General features: G+C 35.1%; 1 protein-coding gene across 1 annotated transcript in view; it reads left to right on the forward strand.

The window, feature by feature from the left end:
• Positions 1-17607, forward strand: part of DNTT (DNA nucleotidylexotransferase) — a 73160-nt gene that overhangs the window by 3699 nt on the left and 51854 nt on the right. The window contains exons 3-5 of the mRNA XM_010000049.1: positions 5038-5163; positions 15381-15551; positions 16793-16864. Coding sequence (XP_009998351.1) covers positions 5038-5163; positions 15381-15551; positions 16793-16864 — 369 coding nt within the window. The remainder of the gene's footprint in view (positions 1-5037; positions 5164-15380; positions 15552-16792; positions 16865-17607) is intronic.

Here is a 17607-nt window from a genome sequence, read left to right on the forward strand (position 1 = left end):
CCTGCTGATTTCTGAGGGTCTGGATCAGATTCCTTGTGAACCGTCACCCACCCTGCCAAACGGTAGGTAGGAAACCTGTAAATAGTGGGACCATGACAGAATCCTTAGTGTGTGTCCTCCAGTGGGGCAGAGGATGCCTGTATATTTAACAGCAATATTGTCTGTTGTTTCTTCATCCTGATGTTTAGATTATGAAAAATGATTCATAAATACCACTCTTCCTCAAGAAAAACTACAGCTTCTTATTTATTTTTTTCACTCATCTTTCATTGCCAGAAGCTATTTTCCAGGTTTTTACATATATTAGAGTTACTGTTTAATAACACTTCTGAGGAGAGCAGAGGAATGAATACACCAGACGGAGCTGTCACTCTCAGTCAACGTAATTATATGACAGAATATGTGTTTATATTTGCAAACATTTCAATAAAGTATTTTTGCACTATATTTGTGATATTTTCAGTGAACCTGCTGGAGGGAGAATAGACCAAAGAAATTAATGCAAACCAGAAAAAACCTGAAAACCTTCTAAATACTGCATTACAATCTCACAGGCAAGCAGGTCAAAAAAATGTAAATACTGGGAACACACAGTAGTTCCCTAAACAAGAATTATCAATCTAAAGCATGAGCAAAATCCCGTAAACTTTGCATAGAGTTTCCCATCAGGATTCAAAGTAAACCAAATTACTGCTTATGCACATTCTTAATTTCTACACTGCATGAAGACCTATAGATGCAGATATGTCTGAAAATATCTTTTCACACTTTTTTTTTTTTTCTCTTCAAAGCAAGGAATTCTTTGTCTTTCTCCAAAACGTTTCCAATGATGCTGAAGCTTACTTAAGAAAAAAAAATAATAAAATCAGTGAAAAGGCTACTGCAAGTTGAACTACCTTAGTTTTCTTTTGTGCATAAAAGTCCTTTTGGAATACTGCTGGAACAAAAACTTCTGACAAAGCAACACTGTCAGGAGATTGTTGCTATACTTAGAGACTGACTCTGCAAGTAAAAACTTCTGTTTTTATTGAAACATAAAGATTTTGTACTAATAAATGTAGAGAGTGATAAGCAAGCCAGTGACAGCTGTACCATTAACTTTAAAGCTTATAGTTAAGACCAGTCTTGTGAAGCAAACATGGAAGGGAGGATTATTCAAGTTCAGCAAATTAAAAAATAATTGTTTTGGTTTTTTTGTGTCTTAAAAAACGAGGATGGACTGAAGTAAATGTTAATTTTCTTTTAAATACCAGACTGAATTAATATATAATGTAATGTAATTGGAGTTTTACTGAAGACAGATTTGGTCCGTTATATCAGTCATGTGAAATCAAACTAAATTAACGAACCTTTAACTCAAGATCCGTTATGAAGGCTTTGAGGAAAATCAATGGATTGCAGTGGAGGAATGTTTCAGGTGAAATTTTGTCTACATGTAGGTTAGTGGTAAAATTCCAATTAATGTAAATAGCAGTAAGATTTGATATTTCAGATCTTAACTGTAGCTTATTTGAAAGGTTGTCTTTGTTCAGGACATTTGTTTTAATATTTTACTAAAGAAGTGTCCTTCTCCATGCAAAACAAAAGGAATAAAGGCAGAGTTACAGACTATTAGCTAACATTAATTACAGTTTTCAGTAAAGTACATCTTTCTGTGGTTGCGAATTATCTGAGAGACGTTAGTGATTTATTAATTATAAAAGCCTGCTTGACCAGAGCTAAGATGATCTGAATTCTTGTGGATTCATTTGGTAACAGTTGACTTTTATAGTTAATAGTTGTAATTTAATTTAATAGGCTATGGAAACGTGGTAGCCAAACATCTGCTTTAAAGGGATGCTAGAAAAGCAGTGCTGTTTTCTGGGTAATAGGCAAGAAAGAGGCAGAGGGGAAGTGTTCAGGAGGATAAAAAGAAAAGAATAGAACCATAAATGGGTTGGCATCCTCAGAAGCCTTAGGACCTATGCTGTGACTGTACCTCTTCTGCCTTTTTCTCAGTGAGAACACAAAATTGTTAGTTAATTTTTTAGAAAGCAAATTTATTTCCTTGAACAAAAGATTTATCTCCATGCTGGGAAAGGGAACTACTGCATCTTTTGAGCCCATGCAATATCATGTGACAGGCAACTAATATTTAACATTTTCCATTGTGTCTCACTGTGTTGCCTTGTGAAAGAGAGAGGCTCTAGCTAATGGAAGAAATCCTTCATACTGACAGAGTTTCCCAGAAAATAAAATGAAACTTATAAACTGGCTGCCTTCTCTTCATAAAATGCAGGATATCAGCAGACTTTATTATTTTATCAATTCTGTCTGGACTTTACAAAGCTGCTGGCTGTTGAGTAATGTGACCTGACACAGCCTCTAGTATTTGCACACCTTATTCACTGCTGCTCCGTTTTCTCTCTCTTGGTTATTTTCCTATGTCATTATATTTCTTTGTTTTGAGTATTAAAAAAAATATAATAGTTTGGCAAATAGCAAAGTAGTCCCCTAGAAGATTAATTCTGAAACTAAGAAGCTCTGCTGTACAAACATGCTAGTTCTTATGCCATGTGGAAGATGTTCCCGTGAAAGAGTGGTAGTGACATTCACTGTTGCTGCAGTCTGCATGTGGGGTACAAACTGACTAGCTCTAGTATTTAATTAACCTACACATTTGGATATTTCTTAGTGGTTGCCTCTATCCAGTGTACCATAATTTCATTTTCATGAAAAAAAAAAGGAGTTTTAATGCTTATCTTCTCCTCTTATCTGTGGTTGCTTCTTCCCAGTCCTACAAATTATTTTGAGGTAGTGTGAGTTTCCTGTTCTACAGTGCGATTGCTACTGAATGAAACTTTAGATTTGTCCCATAATCTGTAGAAATTATTTTATCCCATCTGGTCTTCCCACCAAAAAGCAGTATAAATCCTGTTCTTCTGTTGATGATAGGAGATCATTTCTATAGTTTGCATGCAGACATCATAATATTGCCTATAAATTCAACTATAGTAATTACTTTTTGTAAGGTGGTTTTTTTTGCTGTATGTTTCTAGCATAAATTTCTTTTGTTATAGTCAAGTGCTGTTAATTAAAATCATAACAATTGCTGATTAAGAAAAATGTTCAATATCTTTGCAAAGGCAGGAGCAAGATGCTTATGTGCCAGTCTATTGTCCTCTTAAGCACATAGATTTTCTGTGTTAATTTTTCTGTCATCCACAATACCAGGTAATGCTACATGTAGGGCTCTTGTTCTTTGTCTTTATGTCCTAGTGAAGATAATAGTTTATTATTTGTTCTATTCAGTAACATAGTTTATTCACAGTCTTTGCAGCTGGCACTATCATTTCAAGCACTATGGTAGCTGTAATAAATCATAGTTTATATGATTTAAAATCAATTTTGAATTATAATTCATGAATGTGTGCAACAGTGGATGAGTAGTGCTGTTGATTCTGGCTAAAACCTATTTTTGTTATTCCCCAGAGTGGTCTTATACATAAAACAGCTTCCTTGCTTTCAGTGTATACCAGGAAAACGGCAACATAAGTCACTGCTCTTTCAGCTGTACAAGCACATTCTTTTTTTTTTTTTTTTTTTGATGTGTGAATACTATTTTTTTAACTACTCCATATCAAATACAAAAGCAATTTAGCATGAACTTTTATGTGGGGATGTGCATGAAGGCACATTCAGATATTTATAGTTTTGCCTAGTACAGATGCTAGCTTTATGTCTGCGTGTCTGCCTGGAGGGGACAAAGGGCTCATTGTTCCATTATCAGGGTCAACATTTCCTCTTTGTATCTTTGTGATATTTCTTGTTGAACCACTTCCTTGTGGTTTTTGGGTAGTGCAGTGCAATACATTTTTTACAGATCTGCCAAAAGTTTTAGACTAAATGACAAATAGCAAAAAAATATCACAGAAATACTGAAAACTCTTTGGGTGGTTCCAAAGTATTTCTGATTTGGGCACTTATAATGAAAACAAAGGAATTAAAGGGCTGGTTGTATAAAATGGCAGAAAGGGTAGTGCTGGGTTGTTTTTTACCAGTTGTTCACTGGTCAGGACTCTCACAGGCTGAGGACTTAGGCTAATGAGGACAGGACTTTGCTTTTCTTACCTTTCAGGAGAATTCCCTTTTGACCCTACTACAGAGGCTGCCCAAAGACTTTTTTATTGATCCTTATTGATTTTGCATGGAACAAAATTTGACTAAGAGTGTGTTGGGTGATTGGGAAACTAGATTTGGTATTTGGCTTCTTTTCTTTGCTCCAGTTAACACATGAAAATGATGTCAGAATTGGATCAGCTTGTATGGAAGGGGATCAGTGAAAAACTACTTATAAGGTGAACACTGGGCTGGTGGATGAAAGGTTGGAGATGACCCTTCTATAGCTGTTTGCACTTGTTTCTTTTGCTTTATGATGACCCCAAAATAGACATTTAGCTTAATTAACTTAAACTAAAAATTGTTTTTCATTTTACCTGGAAGAGGAGGAAAATTTTATTTTAAACTTAAAGGAATAATTTTTTTCTCCACCACTGACTTGATATGGATCAAAAAAGTCAGATATTTCAGCACCTCTGGTTTGGTGTGGTGGTTTGGTGTTTTTTGTTTCTTTTTGCTGTTGTTTTTTACTCTCTACTCTTGGTCTAACATCCCTGACCTACTGAATCATCTAGTGTTTTCTGGGAAAGCTCTCTGTTCTTTCAAGCTTGTCTACCCTTAAAGCTTTGTAGTTTTTCAATCTTACTCCAATAACAAAAGTAATAGTAAAGAGACTTGCCATATAGAGACATTTTATTTTTTTAAAAATGAAAGTACCATTGAAAACTCCCTGCAAGAACTTAGTAGAGAAAATTAAAAATCCAAGTACTCACCAGATCAACTGGTATTGTCAGTTCAGCCAATGTGAAGTGCTTTTCCTAGGAAGATGGTAACGTTGTTATTTTACCACATTTAAAGTTACATATTTTGGGGTTATTTTGTATTTTAAGCTATTTGATAGGTGTGTCACCAAACCTTCTTGCCTTTTTTATTTTTTAGGAACAAGATCTGCCTGCTCCTTTGAATACACCTGAATCAGAAGTGCCATCATTTATTGCAAGCAATGTATCTCAGTATTCGTGTCAAAGAAAGACAACTCTAAATAACCTCAACAAGAAATTCACGGTAATATTTATTCTATTCATGAAATAGAAACTAGCATAACTAAAATATTTAATACAGTACTCATATCAAGATTTCTATGGCATCCTCAGCTAATTAATGAGTTAAACAGGCAGCACAATTGTAAGAATTTTAAAATATACATCTACCATTTATTTAAATTAAAACTGAGTGCAAGCTTAATTGCATCCTTTAAGTGTTGCTGAAAGCTTACCACAATGGATCTTCAAATAGTCTGATAGCTTGTAAACACAATTTTAAAAAACAAATGATAGAATAGCACTCTTAAAATGTGTTTTAGCTTTTCATGACAGTCTTATTTTGATAAGTTGGAAGTAATGATAAGCAAAAGTTTGGTTTAGATCAGTTCAAGGTGCTTCACAATAGCTGTGCTGCCTTCTCGTTTGCCCAGGTGTTCAGTCCTTCAAAGTGTGGTTGTAAGCTTTAGATTTTCACAGTTGCTTAGTTATGAAAACAGATTGCATGATCAATGTAATTAGTTTAACATGATGAAAAAGATCCTTAAATTATCCAGCTAAATATAAATCTTACAGACTGTCACATGTCATATTTAATCTCATAACATTACACTGTTCCATGGGTATGAAGAGCCTGAGTCATTTGGTCTAAATTCCTCTTATGTTTTTGTGCCTGATGGCACCTCTTGGCTGGCTCTGGATACCCAGTGATAATTATTCGTTTGACTTGGAGACTCTAGAGTAGTATAGTCTGAAAAAAATCTGGCATCATTATTTACATTTCAACTATAATATTAAACACCTCATCTTCCTAAAGTTTTGTTATTTTTTTTACTATTTGTGATTTTTATGCTTTTCCTTTGTGAGAATGCCTATAAACACACACAAGTCTTTAGTGTAAATATTATTTGTAAGATCCATATAAATAGAATAGCAATAGATAACAGTAATTTTAGAATAAAAAATATTTACAAGGTAAGTACTAAAACCTCTGGGAATTCAGAACTAAAGATAAACCTAAGAGCAACTAAAAAATGTCTTGATCTAGGTATGCAGTTTAAATGTAAACAACCTAAATTCTGCCTTGTAATTATGTTATGAGAAAAATTAATTATGTCAATTATAGAATAGTGTTTATGGTACTGAAGTAAGTTAAACTATTTGCTTATTAAAAGAAAAAAAAATAAATCCCCCTATTGAACAAGCATGTGGGAATTGAGTTTTGACCCTGCTTTGAGCCTGAGGTTAAACTAGAGACCTCCTGAGGTCCATTCTAGCCCCAATTATTCCAGCATTCCCAAAACTGCTTCTTTTGAAATGGCTACCTCATCCTGCCTTCTGCTAGGAAATAAAAGGTTGTGAATGTTATTTAAACTCTTGAAAGCAGTTGTTCTTTTTCACAGTTTACAAATACCAAATGCATGCTTCTGTAGGGGAAGAAGTCAGACCAATATAGAATGACCTGAATATTCAGTAAAATTCAACCTTTTAGGAGAAATAAGAAGTGCCTGAGTTCTGCACTTCCTGAAAGCAGTGGGATGTGGGGTTCTGGACTTGAATTTTATGTAGTAGAACATTATGTCAGTCATTCTGAAGGTAAAATTTACAAGTAATTATGATGGTTATTGGCAAAGTGGCTACTTCTAGAATGCACAAAGTTGTTGTTTTTAAACTGTAATTAACATTTTGAAGCCCAAAAAAGGTCTGTAGTAAGGTAGTTCCTGTTTTAATGACATATTTTAAATTACTTCTATTTTTTAAACACCTATAATATTTTTTAAAAAAATTTGCACAGTATTTTTCTATTGTCAAAGACTGACTACTATAAGTTTAGTGAATATATAGTTCATCTTGTAGCTGTTAAATTCTTGAATTTAGCCCATGAATCAGTTGAAATTAAAAATATGGAAGTAGCAACTGGGACAGCAACATATTAATTGAGTGCTTTTTTATACCTGTGTTGCACAGAGAGGCATTCTCTAAATTACTTCCAGCTTTGTTGTTACAGCAGTCTTAATGTCAGGGTACAATTTATATTTGATAAATGGATTTAGCTGAACACATTAGAGGCAGGGTAGCTGAATGTCTGAAGCACTGAAACTCCCTTCTGTCATCCTATATATCAAACATTTCTGAGCCTGGGTAGAAATTATGTTTCATAGTGACAAAGGTGACAGTTTTTCATCCTCATACTTTGAGAATAACTGTTCTAAGTTCATGCTGTATTTTATTTCTGGAGGTGGTACTGGATAAGTTGATATTGTGTATGAGTCTGTCTAGCATCTGCATCTTGGTAGTTACATTATCACTCCTTAGGGTTGTTGCTCTTTTTCCTCACAACCAAAGCCTGCAGTGACAGCTAAAGCCTTGGGTTTTTATGGACTGCAAGAGCTGGCTCATTACCTGGAGGCCTGTCAGTTAGCCTGCCTAATGTCAGGAGCCTGATTTTCAGTTTTGTAGTTGTTTTGTTGGTCTTGTGTTAAACCTGTAATTCACATTCTCAAATAAATGTTATTCCAGAAGATTTTTCAGTGCAAGCACTTAGCGAACGCAGAGGCGTTGGTATAATTCACTTGTGCTTGCTGTGGTCAGCCAACAAATACATGACAGATTTTCCCTGGCTCAGTGCTGTACCTCCTGAAAATTAGGTCCAAACCATCTTGAATTATGTGCTGATGATAGTATTTTGTTATAAGTACTTTATTCTGAGAGTCAAGGTTGTTCCTTTTTGCTTACAGTTTTTCTGTTTCCTTTGATTAGCTTGAAAACCATGTTTTCTGATCTTCCCTAGAGCAGAGGCACAAAGCTATTATTTGCTTACGCATTTTTGGCTGAACTCATGGATTCTTCTTTTTACTGGACTGTGCCCTCATACCCTGTATTAAATTCCTCTCTCAAATGAGTAGCAGTTATGTTTAAGAAAGTGTGGTAGTTTGACATCTTCCAGTCTCATAGAACAGCAGAAAAACAGTCACTAATAGGCAGTGGTGTGCATGAAATAACGCTTTGAGTGTGTGGATTTCTTGGAAGACACACTTTTGGAGAAATAAATTTCTGGAGAAACTGGTAATTAATGATCAGTTTTAGTCTTGAGACCTGTTCTATATATATTTTACCATGTAAAGATGATTTACTAAAGTCCAGTAGCAGAGATATTGGATGAGAGCTCATGAGGACAATAATAGCATCATAAAATCATCAAGGTTAGAAAAGACATCCAATATCACGAAGTCCAACCATCAACCCTACACCTCCAAGACCACTAAACCATCTCCTGAAGCACCATGTCTACCTGTTGGTTTTTTTTAACACCCCATCAATCAAGCCTATCTAGATCCTTCTGCAGAGTCTCCCTACCCTCAAGCAGATTGACACTCCCACCCAATTTAGTGTCATCTGCAAACTTAATAAGGGTGCACTCTATCCGCTCATGTAGGGATACTACAGTGTGGTGGTTTAACACACTAGATGCAATTCTGAAGTTCAGCTGTTCTATGCTTCCTTTCTATTGTAATAACTAGAAAATAACTGACAAAAAGGTGCAGCAAACTAGTTTTACCTCGTGGAAGAAGCTACAGAAGGATTGGCAAAGACTCTGCAGATGTGAAGATTTTGTGACTATGTTCAGTATGGGGCAAATCCTAGCCGAACAAGTTCTTTATGAGCTCTTGAGTAGTATCCAGGCCTGTTGTGTGAAGAATAGACAAAGCATGTCAAGTTGCATGCCAAGGAGGAGGCAGTGGCATTGTGTGGCAGTTCATGGAGGAGAAATGCAACCAGTTCAGACTGGTTGGCCCTCATGCATTCTTTGAGTCACTGTGTCCTTACATATATGTGTTAGGAAACACCATCACAGGCTTTACTGATTTGGATAATTCAGGAATGCACCTGAATGCATAGTCCAGTGTCCACTGGTGAACTGTAGTATTTCAGATGTAAAAGAAAAGGGCATATTGTTTCACCAGAGGTTGTACCTTAGCATGTTTCCTTTATATTTGTCTTAAACATTAATGTTATGATGGAATGTAATACAACAATATTGCTGTCTGGCTCATTTGTAGATAGCTAGCCATCTCCCAGTCCTCCCACTGAAAAGACACACTTGGGGGCTGCACTGTGTTTTATGGGGTAAAATAAATTAAGTAATTCAGCTGTGCCTTAGAGGGGTTGTTGGATTCAAATATTAATACCAGACTGTAATAAAATTCAGAAAGACATTCTTCTGTGAGGAAAATACAATTTAATTCTTACAGAAGAAACTAATTAAGTCAGTCAAATGCTTCTGTGATTCTGAGGGTTATTGCTAATGCTACTGAATGGTACTACTCTGTTTTGGCTGTTACTCATGGTAATGAGAAAGTGGAAGTTTAGCATAGAAAAGATGCCTGGTTTCGTTTCCACTCCGTTAGAGGGGAAAACAAAAACCAAACAAACTCCCTTTTTATTTTCTCTTCTTTTTTTACTACAAAAACGTGTATGAATTATGCCAAAGACTCAAGAATTTATTATTATTCCATTTTAGAACAGACCTCAGGGGAAGCTCAACTTTGATTTTATAATTAATGTGGGGGCTGTATAGGTAGAAAACCACTAACTGAATGTGTATCCTTTACAAAATGCACTCTTACTGGTGTAGTGTAATTCAGCAAAAAATTTCCAGACAATACATCAAAATTGCAAATTTTGTAAGTGTCTGTGAAGTGTATACCTGTTCAAACTGAACTGGTGGTTTGGTCTGAGGAGGAAATGTCTCCTCATTTTAAGTGGCAGGTGTTCCCTATAATATAGACAGTATATAAGTACACACACTTTTTGGCAACCCATATTTCTATTCTACATCAGGTTTATGTTGCTTTCTTTGACCATATTAATGTGTATTTTACATTTAGCTTTTTGTTTCTTACTGCACTGTGTGTTTTTATCTGGAGCAGTGTTCTGTGATTGACACTAACTGCATTTTTGTGCTCTGTCAGCAAATATTTTCTAACAATTGTCTTGGTTTCTTTCACATTACATGTAAAAATATGGAAATGCCTCAAGAGTCTCACTCTTTTCTTTTGTAAGAAATGAATCTGTTGTTATTGGTTAATATGAGGAGCAGCTGGAGCTAACAGATACTTATTTCTAATAACAGCATCTATGCAGCGTGAGATCATGCACATTATACTGTTACTGTTATTCTCATTCTCTCAGCTTAGTTTCTCCAGCTGATCTAAGATGATGAGATAAAATCTTTGGACCTGGGCAAGTACTGGGCTTCTCAGTTCAGACACCAAAAAAACAAAACAAACAAAAAATCAGGTTGAACAAAATTGGATCATTTTATTTATTTGGAAATCACTTCAGTCAACACTCCAGGTTGGCTCAAAGTGCTTAATTCTCCTTGATATAAGTGTCTGACAGTATTTATTTTCTCTCTCTCTGTATACAAAAGTTATTCACATGCCCTGTGTCTCTTGATATTGACACACAAAATTAGGATATACACTATGAAAAGTGAGAAGAAAATTATTTGAATGGATGATTTGTTCTAAATCTCTTTAAAATCACACTGAATTTTGAAGGGATACCAAATACTGACAACAGCAATGTGATGAGAACTAGGAGCCACCTTTTGGATTTTACACAATAAACTTCAAGTGGAAAACAGTGATGGAGGGGAAAAGCAATTTAACTCAGATTGCTGTTCTGAGTGAGTTGACTCCTGTACTCTGATATTCATGTTAAAAGTTCTTGTGTTAGCTGTTCAGTGTGGACTTTTATATGTGCAAGATGCTTACTGGTAACTTTGGTATGTTAGTGATGTTTTATCTTATTGTCTTAAATATCAGTATTAAATGAGCTTCAAAATTTCTGTTGGTACAGCCATCTTCCTCCTTATTTTTAACATAATTCAACAAAATCTTTGCGTACTTCTGTATCTGACTGCACGGATTTGGAATACCATTCCATTCCTAGACTTTTCCATAGCCCAGTTCTCACCAACATACATTCCACAATTTCAGACAGATGGAAAATTTGCAGTAACTGAAGAACTGAAACGTAGCCCATCTATCTTTGACACTCAGTTAGAGGAGCCCCTGCTGAATATACAGGAGATTATGAAAAAGCCCATATTTTAAAAATCTCTAGAAATTTAGTTTCCTATTAAGCTAGCATCATTTAAACAGGCCAATCTGATTATTGATCTGATTAGTAAAAAGATGTTGAGTTGTTTAATGTAAGAAATACAAAAGTTTAGAATAAATGGTCAGTAAATTTCCTTTTTATGTCACCATAGATAGATTTAACCAGAGACCTAACAGATTACAAACTTTTCTCAGCTGATATAAAAGTTTCATGTGCTTTTCACCTCTAGAATATGATTCAATACAGACTGTAATATTCAACAGGCAGTAACTTCACTCAGAGATCAGTTCTTTCTCTTTTTAAAGAAGAAAGATTTTATCAAAAAGAATGTCAAAAGCAGTTTTATATAAAAAGACAGATCTGTAATTAATTGCAGCATTTGCAAGGAATGTTTTGTACAGGGAATAATGAATATTCAATACTATGTCGTTGTTTATTTAAAACAGCTTAATGAGCTTTGCAAAGACAGGAAAACATGAAAAATGCAAACTGGAACGATAGAAATGCTTTGATTATATTTTCTCATTGACTGCTAATAGTCTCTTAATAAAATGCTACAAGTGATTGCCTTTTTATGCTAATGGTGGTGACACAGCTTTTCTGAAAACTGCCCTCCTGCTAATAGAAAGAGGCTAATACTTATCTAAAGCAGCAGTAGTGCTGGTATATGCAAACACATTTATTGTCATGGCTGATTATTCAATGTAGAATACAGCTATTTAAATGTGCGTTTGAGAGGCTGCCTGTTGGGAGTGAGAAAAAACTTCCTAATCAAGAAAATTACTTTGTCAGACTCTGTCATTACTACCTACTGCTGAGCAGGTGCTTTTGAGAACAGTTTTCTGTATTTGTCTGTATAGACTATTTTAACAAGAGGGTAGCAACTATATGTTTCGGGTTCTGTCCTGCATTAATTTTGCTGGTGTTCAGCAGAGTTAGAAATTTCTTTCCAAACACTGCTTTCTTGAGTATTCACATGCACAGATTGCAAAGAGACAAAAAGAAAGCAGAAGTAATCATAATTTTGTGACTGGAAATACAAGCCTCACTTAAAGCAAGAAGCAACCTTTTGTTGCATAGTAAGAAAGAATCTTTCAGCTCACAAAGCAGAAAAAGAAAAAAACTTGGGATAACATAAAAAACCCCAAACCAACTCACAAAAGCCCTACAGCAGAACAAATAAGTGAATCCTATCACCCCACTTGTGAAATACATATTTCCCATTTGCTTTGCAATACTGTGTATGCTGTATTTGGTATTCCCTATGCAAACTGGTATGAAGCTATGCTGTTTGTGACCTCAGATTGGCAGTTTCCTTTTTCTGCATTTGTTTTTCGGAATGGGAACTATAGTGTGCACCTGTCTTTAACCCAAAAGTATGTAATTAAATACAACAGAGTCTATCAAGCAAATAAAGATCTTAAATGTGGAGAAAAAAGCCAAATAGTTGAATAAATCCAGCAATTAGCAGCTACAAAAGCTTTAAAGACATCTCTAAGGAAGCTAAGGTGGTGTGCACTATTTTTGTAATATAATGTCTTTCTGGTGTTTTGGTTTTTGGTTGAGTTTTGTTTGTTTGTTTGTTTTTTTCCCCTCAGAGGAGCATTCTCCCACACTTCTTTGATTCCTTATACCCAAAGGCTAGTTAAATGTAAATACTGGTAGAAACTTTCAGATCAAGCATCTTGTTAAACTACTCTCTTATCTCAAGAGGTCTTCCATGAAATGATGTGAAAATCAAATTGCACATCACTTATCAGGGTAGCTAATAAGTAAAAATGCAGGAGAATTCTTCTAGTGTGGTCCTTACAAGGATCAAGTAGTGAGCTGTACTGGTTACACAAAACAAAGCGAATTCTCTGTAGCAAGATCTAATTAATGTTTTGGTTTTTTTTAATATGCTTTAACATGGTAGCAGACACACAAAAAAAGCAAGCTAAGTGGTTTTGTTCAGCTAAGGTACCTATTTCTTCTAAAGAGGTACTGTCGAACCAATTAAGATCTATATTTTTATTTGTTAAGAGGAAAGTTTTGCAAATCTTAGAGTCAGTAGAGGCAGTTTTCTTGGAAGTTTTAGACTTTAATTTCGCTTCAATGAGACAATGTTTATAAGGTGAACAAATGATGTGGTCTATTTTTCTAGAACTGATGAAACACTGAAACGTTATGTAAACTACACTCGTTGTGAAAGGTGCATTTAATTTTAAGAACTTGTTCCGTTTTTATGATCTAAGTGATTGTAGCTCAAGTAAAATCCTTTGTTTTTATTGTTTACATCAAATTGTATTTCTTCAATGCAGGGTGACAGTTGCTGTGCTCAGTTCCACAGGTGTAATACTTGAACGACTTCACTGGGTTTGCTGTCATACCATGAGTGGCCTTAGAACCAACTCCAGTTCACCTGGAGATATTATACATAAAACATTTTGAATGTGCAAGCCCTCCTGGATTTGGTTTTATCTTCCAGTGTTAAACACATTAATGTTAAAATAAAAATCAAAACAAAATAAGAAATTATTTTCTTTAAACTATAGCGATACATTTAATTACACATGAAAAGAAATTAAGGCCTAAATGTGAATAGTGATCCCATAAACATAAAGGGTGGCAGGAAAAAGCTGTTTTAATCTTATTCCTTCTTCCTAGCCACTGCAGCCATTGTTATGGTAAACCATTTGCTGTCTCTCGATATTTGCATCACAGAGCGTTACTCATCCTTATTCCGAAACCGTTTCTGAACACACATTTGGACTACAGCTCAGTGAGGTGACAATTGCAGGCAGATGCACACTGACAGCTGCTTCTTCGTTATTTTGTAATGCCTCACGGGTCAAAGAAGAAACAGGAGGAAGTTGGAAAACAGGAACGATATGGTGCAACTGATATAGTGGGACATATGGTGCTTTCAGGGCTGGGACCTGTTAGCTGCCCTTGAGACACTGTCTGGAAAGTAAGAAATGGGGTCTGTGGCAGTAGTGCAGGACACTGTGCCATGCAGGGAGCTTATTTCTGTGCTGTACCAAGCCTGCCCTGTGCTGTTTGAATGGGGCACAAATGCATCCCGAGCAGCTAGGTGTGGGATGCATTTTAGAGAAATACGTTTAACAGTGAAAGTCTCTTAAAAATCTCTGAAAAACCACTTAAGTTTTCACTCTTGAAAATTTTTGGTGTTTTGTTGTAGGTTTCATTCAAAACACTGATTTCCAGCTGCTAATCAGCTGTGAGCCTTCATAAATTCTTTTCTTAGTTTATTCACAAACTGTTTTGCAGCATTTTTTCTCTCCCAAACATAGTATTTTACAAGGGGAAACTAAAAAAGACTTATTTCTCTTGTCCACCAGTACATGATAGTTTCCTGCATTTAATATCTAAAAATTGTTGCTATTAAGAAATAGATATCTATCTCCAGGGAGGGAGAATCCAAAGCTGCATAAATGACATATAGATTGTTAAAAAAAAAAATTCTACTGACAATCTCCAGGCAGTTTTGAGTGCACCATAATAAACCAAGGCATGAATAGCTAAAGAAACATAAAAAAATGTGGTTTTATGTGCATAGGTCATACATCCGGAAAATTAGGAAAAAGCAAGTTTCTTCCCTAAATTGCTAAATAGAAGTATGGCTACGAGTTCAGAAAGATCAAGGTGGTTTCCAGTATTGCCAAAGACTCCTATTTTGTTCTGTTTGAAAATGAAGGTGTCACCCAGTGGCCTGCTGGATTACTTATGCTTTTGCACAATTCTAAAAATTATGGTGCTCTTTCACATTGATTTATTAATCTGCACAGAACATGGAAAGTCTATCTCACAAAAGATTTTGAAGTTTGGCTTTGTTACAGATCAGAATGTTGTCCTACATTTGCCTCTAAAATACTTTCTTATGATACCTGGAAACTTTCAACAGGTTAAACTTTCAACGGGTTAGAAAATTATGATTCTTTAATATTCCTTTTTAAAAATTGTTTTTTTATTTTTTTTATTTTGTTTTTAATGAGCCATAACATTAAGAATCATTCTGGAATTTGCACACAAAGTAACCTGTCTAAGGAGTATACTGAATAGTTGAAGCTTTTATTAACCTTCAACTTTTTTCTACCCCTCTCCCCTCCCCAGGATGCCTTTGAGATAATGGCTGAAAATTATGAGTTCAAAGAAAATGAAATATTCTGCCTGGAATTTCTGAGAGCAGCTTCTGTGCTGAAATTTCTTCCATTTCCAGTAACCAGAATGAAAGATATACAAGGGTTGCCCTGCATGGGAGACCGCGTCAGAGATGTCATTGAGGTACCATAGCTCTAAATTATCTGTCAATTGATTCTTTTACAGATCTACTTTTAGAGGTCACAGAGTGCAGCATTGATATGTGTGTATTTACACAACCTTTTGTATTTTCTGTAATAACATGATATTAGCCTTGTTGCTAAGAACACAGTGATTTCTGGAAACCTTTTGCAGTAACAGGGTTCTCTCATGGAACCCTTGCCCTCAGGAATGAAGGTATCTAATGAAAAAATACAAATTAATAAATAAAGCAGTATCATTTTCTATGTAATTTTAAAAGGCTCATTCTGATTTGAATGTGACAGGTTAACGGTTAATAGTTTTGTTCATGTGATTCGACCCTTGGCAACATCACCTTGCTCACCTGAATGCTTTACTAGAAATACTATTTTTGCAAAACTAGTAAATATTTTAGTACTTTAATGTTAAGTCCTACCTTACTATGAGCTCTAGTAGAGCCTTTTATCTAAGTGGTGGATGAACTTTGCATTCTCACTGGAGCTTCGAGTATTCCCTGCATTTTTTTTTTTTAATTCTTAGCCTTTTCAGGACCCCATATCTGAGGTGCTGTTATTCCAGCAGGCAGCTGATGCGGGGGTCTCAGCTGTCTGGAGAGGTCATTGCTGAGTGTTGTAATGCACTCTGGCACCTCATTTACCTCACTCCACCAGTTAAGAATGTAGCCTCTAAAGTGCTCTTTGCATCTACTACCTGGTGACTGGAAATTCAATTAGGACCTCACAGAAAGTAGGATGATTTGGGGGGTTTTATTGGTGGAGTTGTTTTGTTTGTTAGCTTTTTATCAGAAGGGCTGGAGGAGCTGTACAGTCAAGAATACGTATCTGTTTTTACAATGCTCTTGTAGGAGAAGTAAACTCAACCAAATAATGAAATCTAATTTTTAGGACAACTCATTGATAGCTTATGATAAATAACTGCTTTCTGGCTGTAAATTTATGTGTTCTGTGAAATATATTCCATAGCCCCAGTTCCTATTTCATCCTAGAGTAAATTTACAAGTAAATAAGCACTGTGAAATTTATTCTGTGGTTCCAGTTTCTCCTTCATCCTTCAGTAATTTTCTGTCTCAAAAAGGATTGCAGGATTTCATCCTATTTGAATAAAACAATATACTTGCAAAGAATACTCTTAATATTTTTACAGCCTAATAAGATTTTAGATTATTTTACTAAATCTTACCATAATCTTAATTTTGTTTTCAAATAATGTTTTTATTTGTTTAGGAGATTATTGAAGAAGGAGAGAGTTCTAGAGCTAAAGAAGTGTTAAATGATGAACGATATAAATCGTTTAAGGTAAATATTTTGAGGTTTGTTACAGTTCTAAACTGCATATATTTTCCTCTGTTTAGTAGATTTTTGACATAACCGTCAACTTTATTGTAAAGAAACCTCCAGTATTAAGTATAAGAAAGGTCTTGAATAAAGAGAATGGGAGAGAATCTGTGATAGAGGAAGGAATAATAGTGAAATCAGTCACCTTACTAATTAATGCAATGTATATAAAGTTGCTCTGAAGCTTGAACTAAACAAGCTCTTTCCCCTGAAAACTAATGTAACTTTGTGGTAAGTTTAACACAGTCTTTGGTTTATTTTTTTCCTCAGTTGATTACCATTATAACACTGCACCATGTTATTCTGCCATTAAGAAAATAAAAAGTGAACAAGACGACTCAGATTTATTTTAATTCTCTTCTGTGTAAGGCAGAAGGAAGAGAGGCTGGAGATATTTCTTTGTTAGGCAGATTGAAGGTTCAGTCATGGTCACAATTCATAATTACAGGGAATCTAGAACACATAAATACTGCAGTTCCCATTTCTTAAATATTCAGTGAATTCTCCATTAGATAAAATATATACTGGAAAAATATTTTTTTAAGTTTATCTTCAGTTTTAATCTCTACAAATATCCTAAATGTGTCTTCAGAAAAATTCAAATCAGAGAGTAAAATGAATGGGACTGTTTAATTCTCCCTGCATTATTCAATTTTACTTCAGCTACTGAAAGGCTGTTTCCATTCTCTCTGACCAGCAATATA

This window comes from Chaetura pelagica, unplaced genomic scaffold (genome assembly GCF_000747805.2).
Source record: "Chaetura pelagica isolate M959 unplaced genomic scaffold, ChaPel_1.0 scaffold436, whole genome shotgun sequence".
NCBI classification, from domain to species: domain Eukaryota; kingdom Metazoa; phylum Chordata; class Aves; order Apodiformes; family Apodidae; genus Chaetura; species Chaetura pelagica.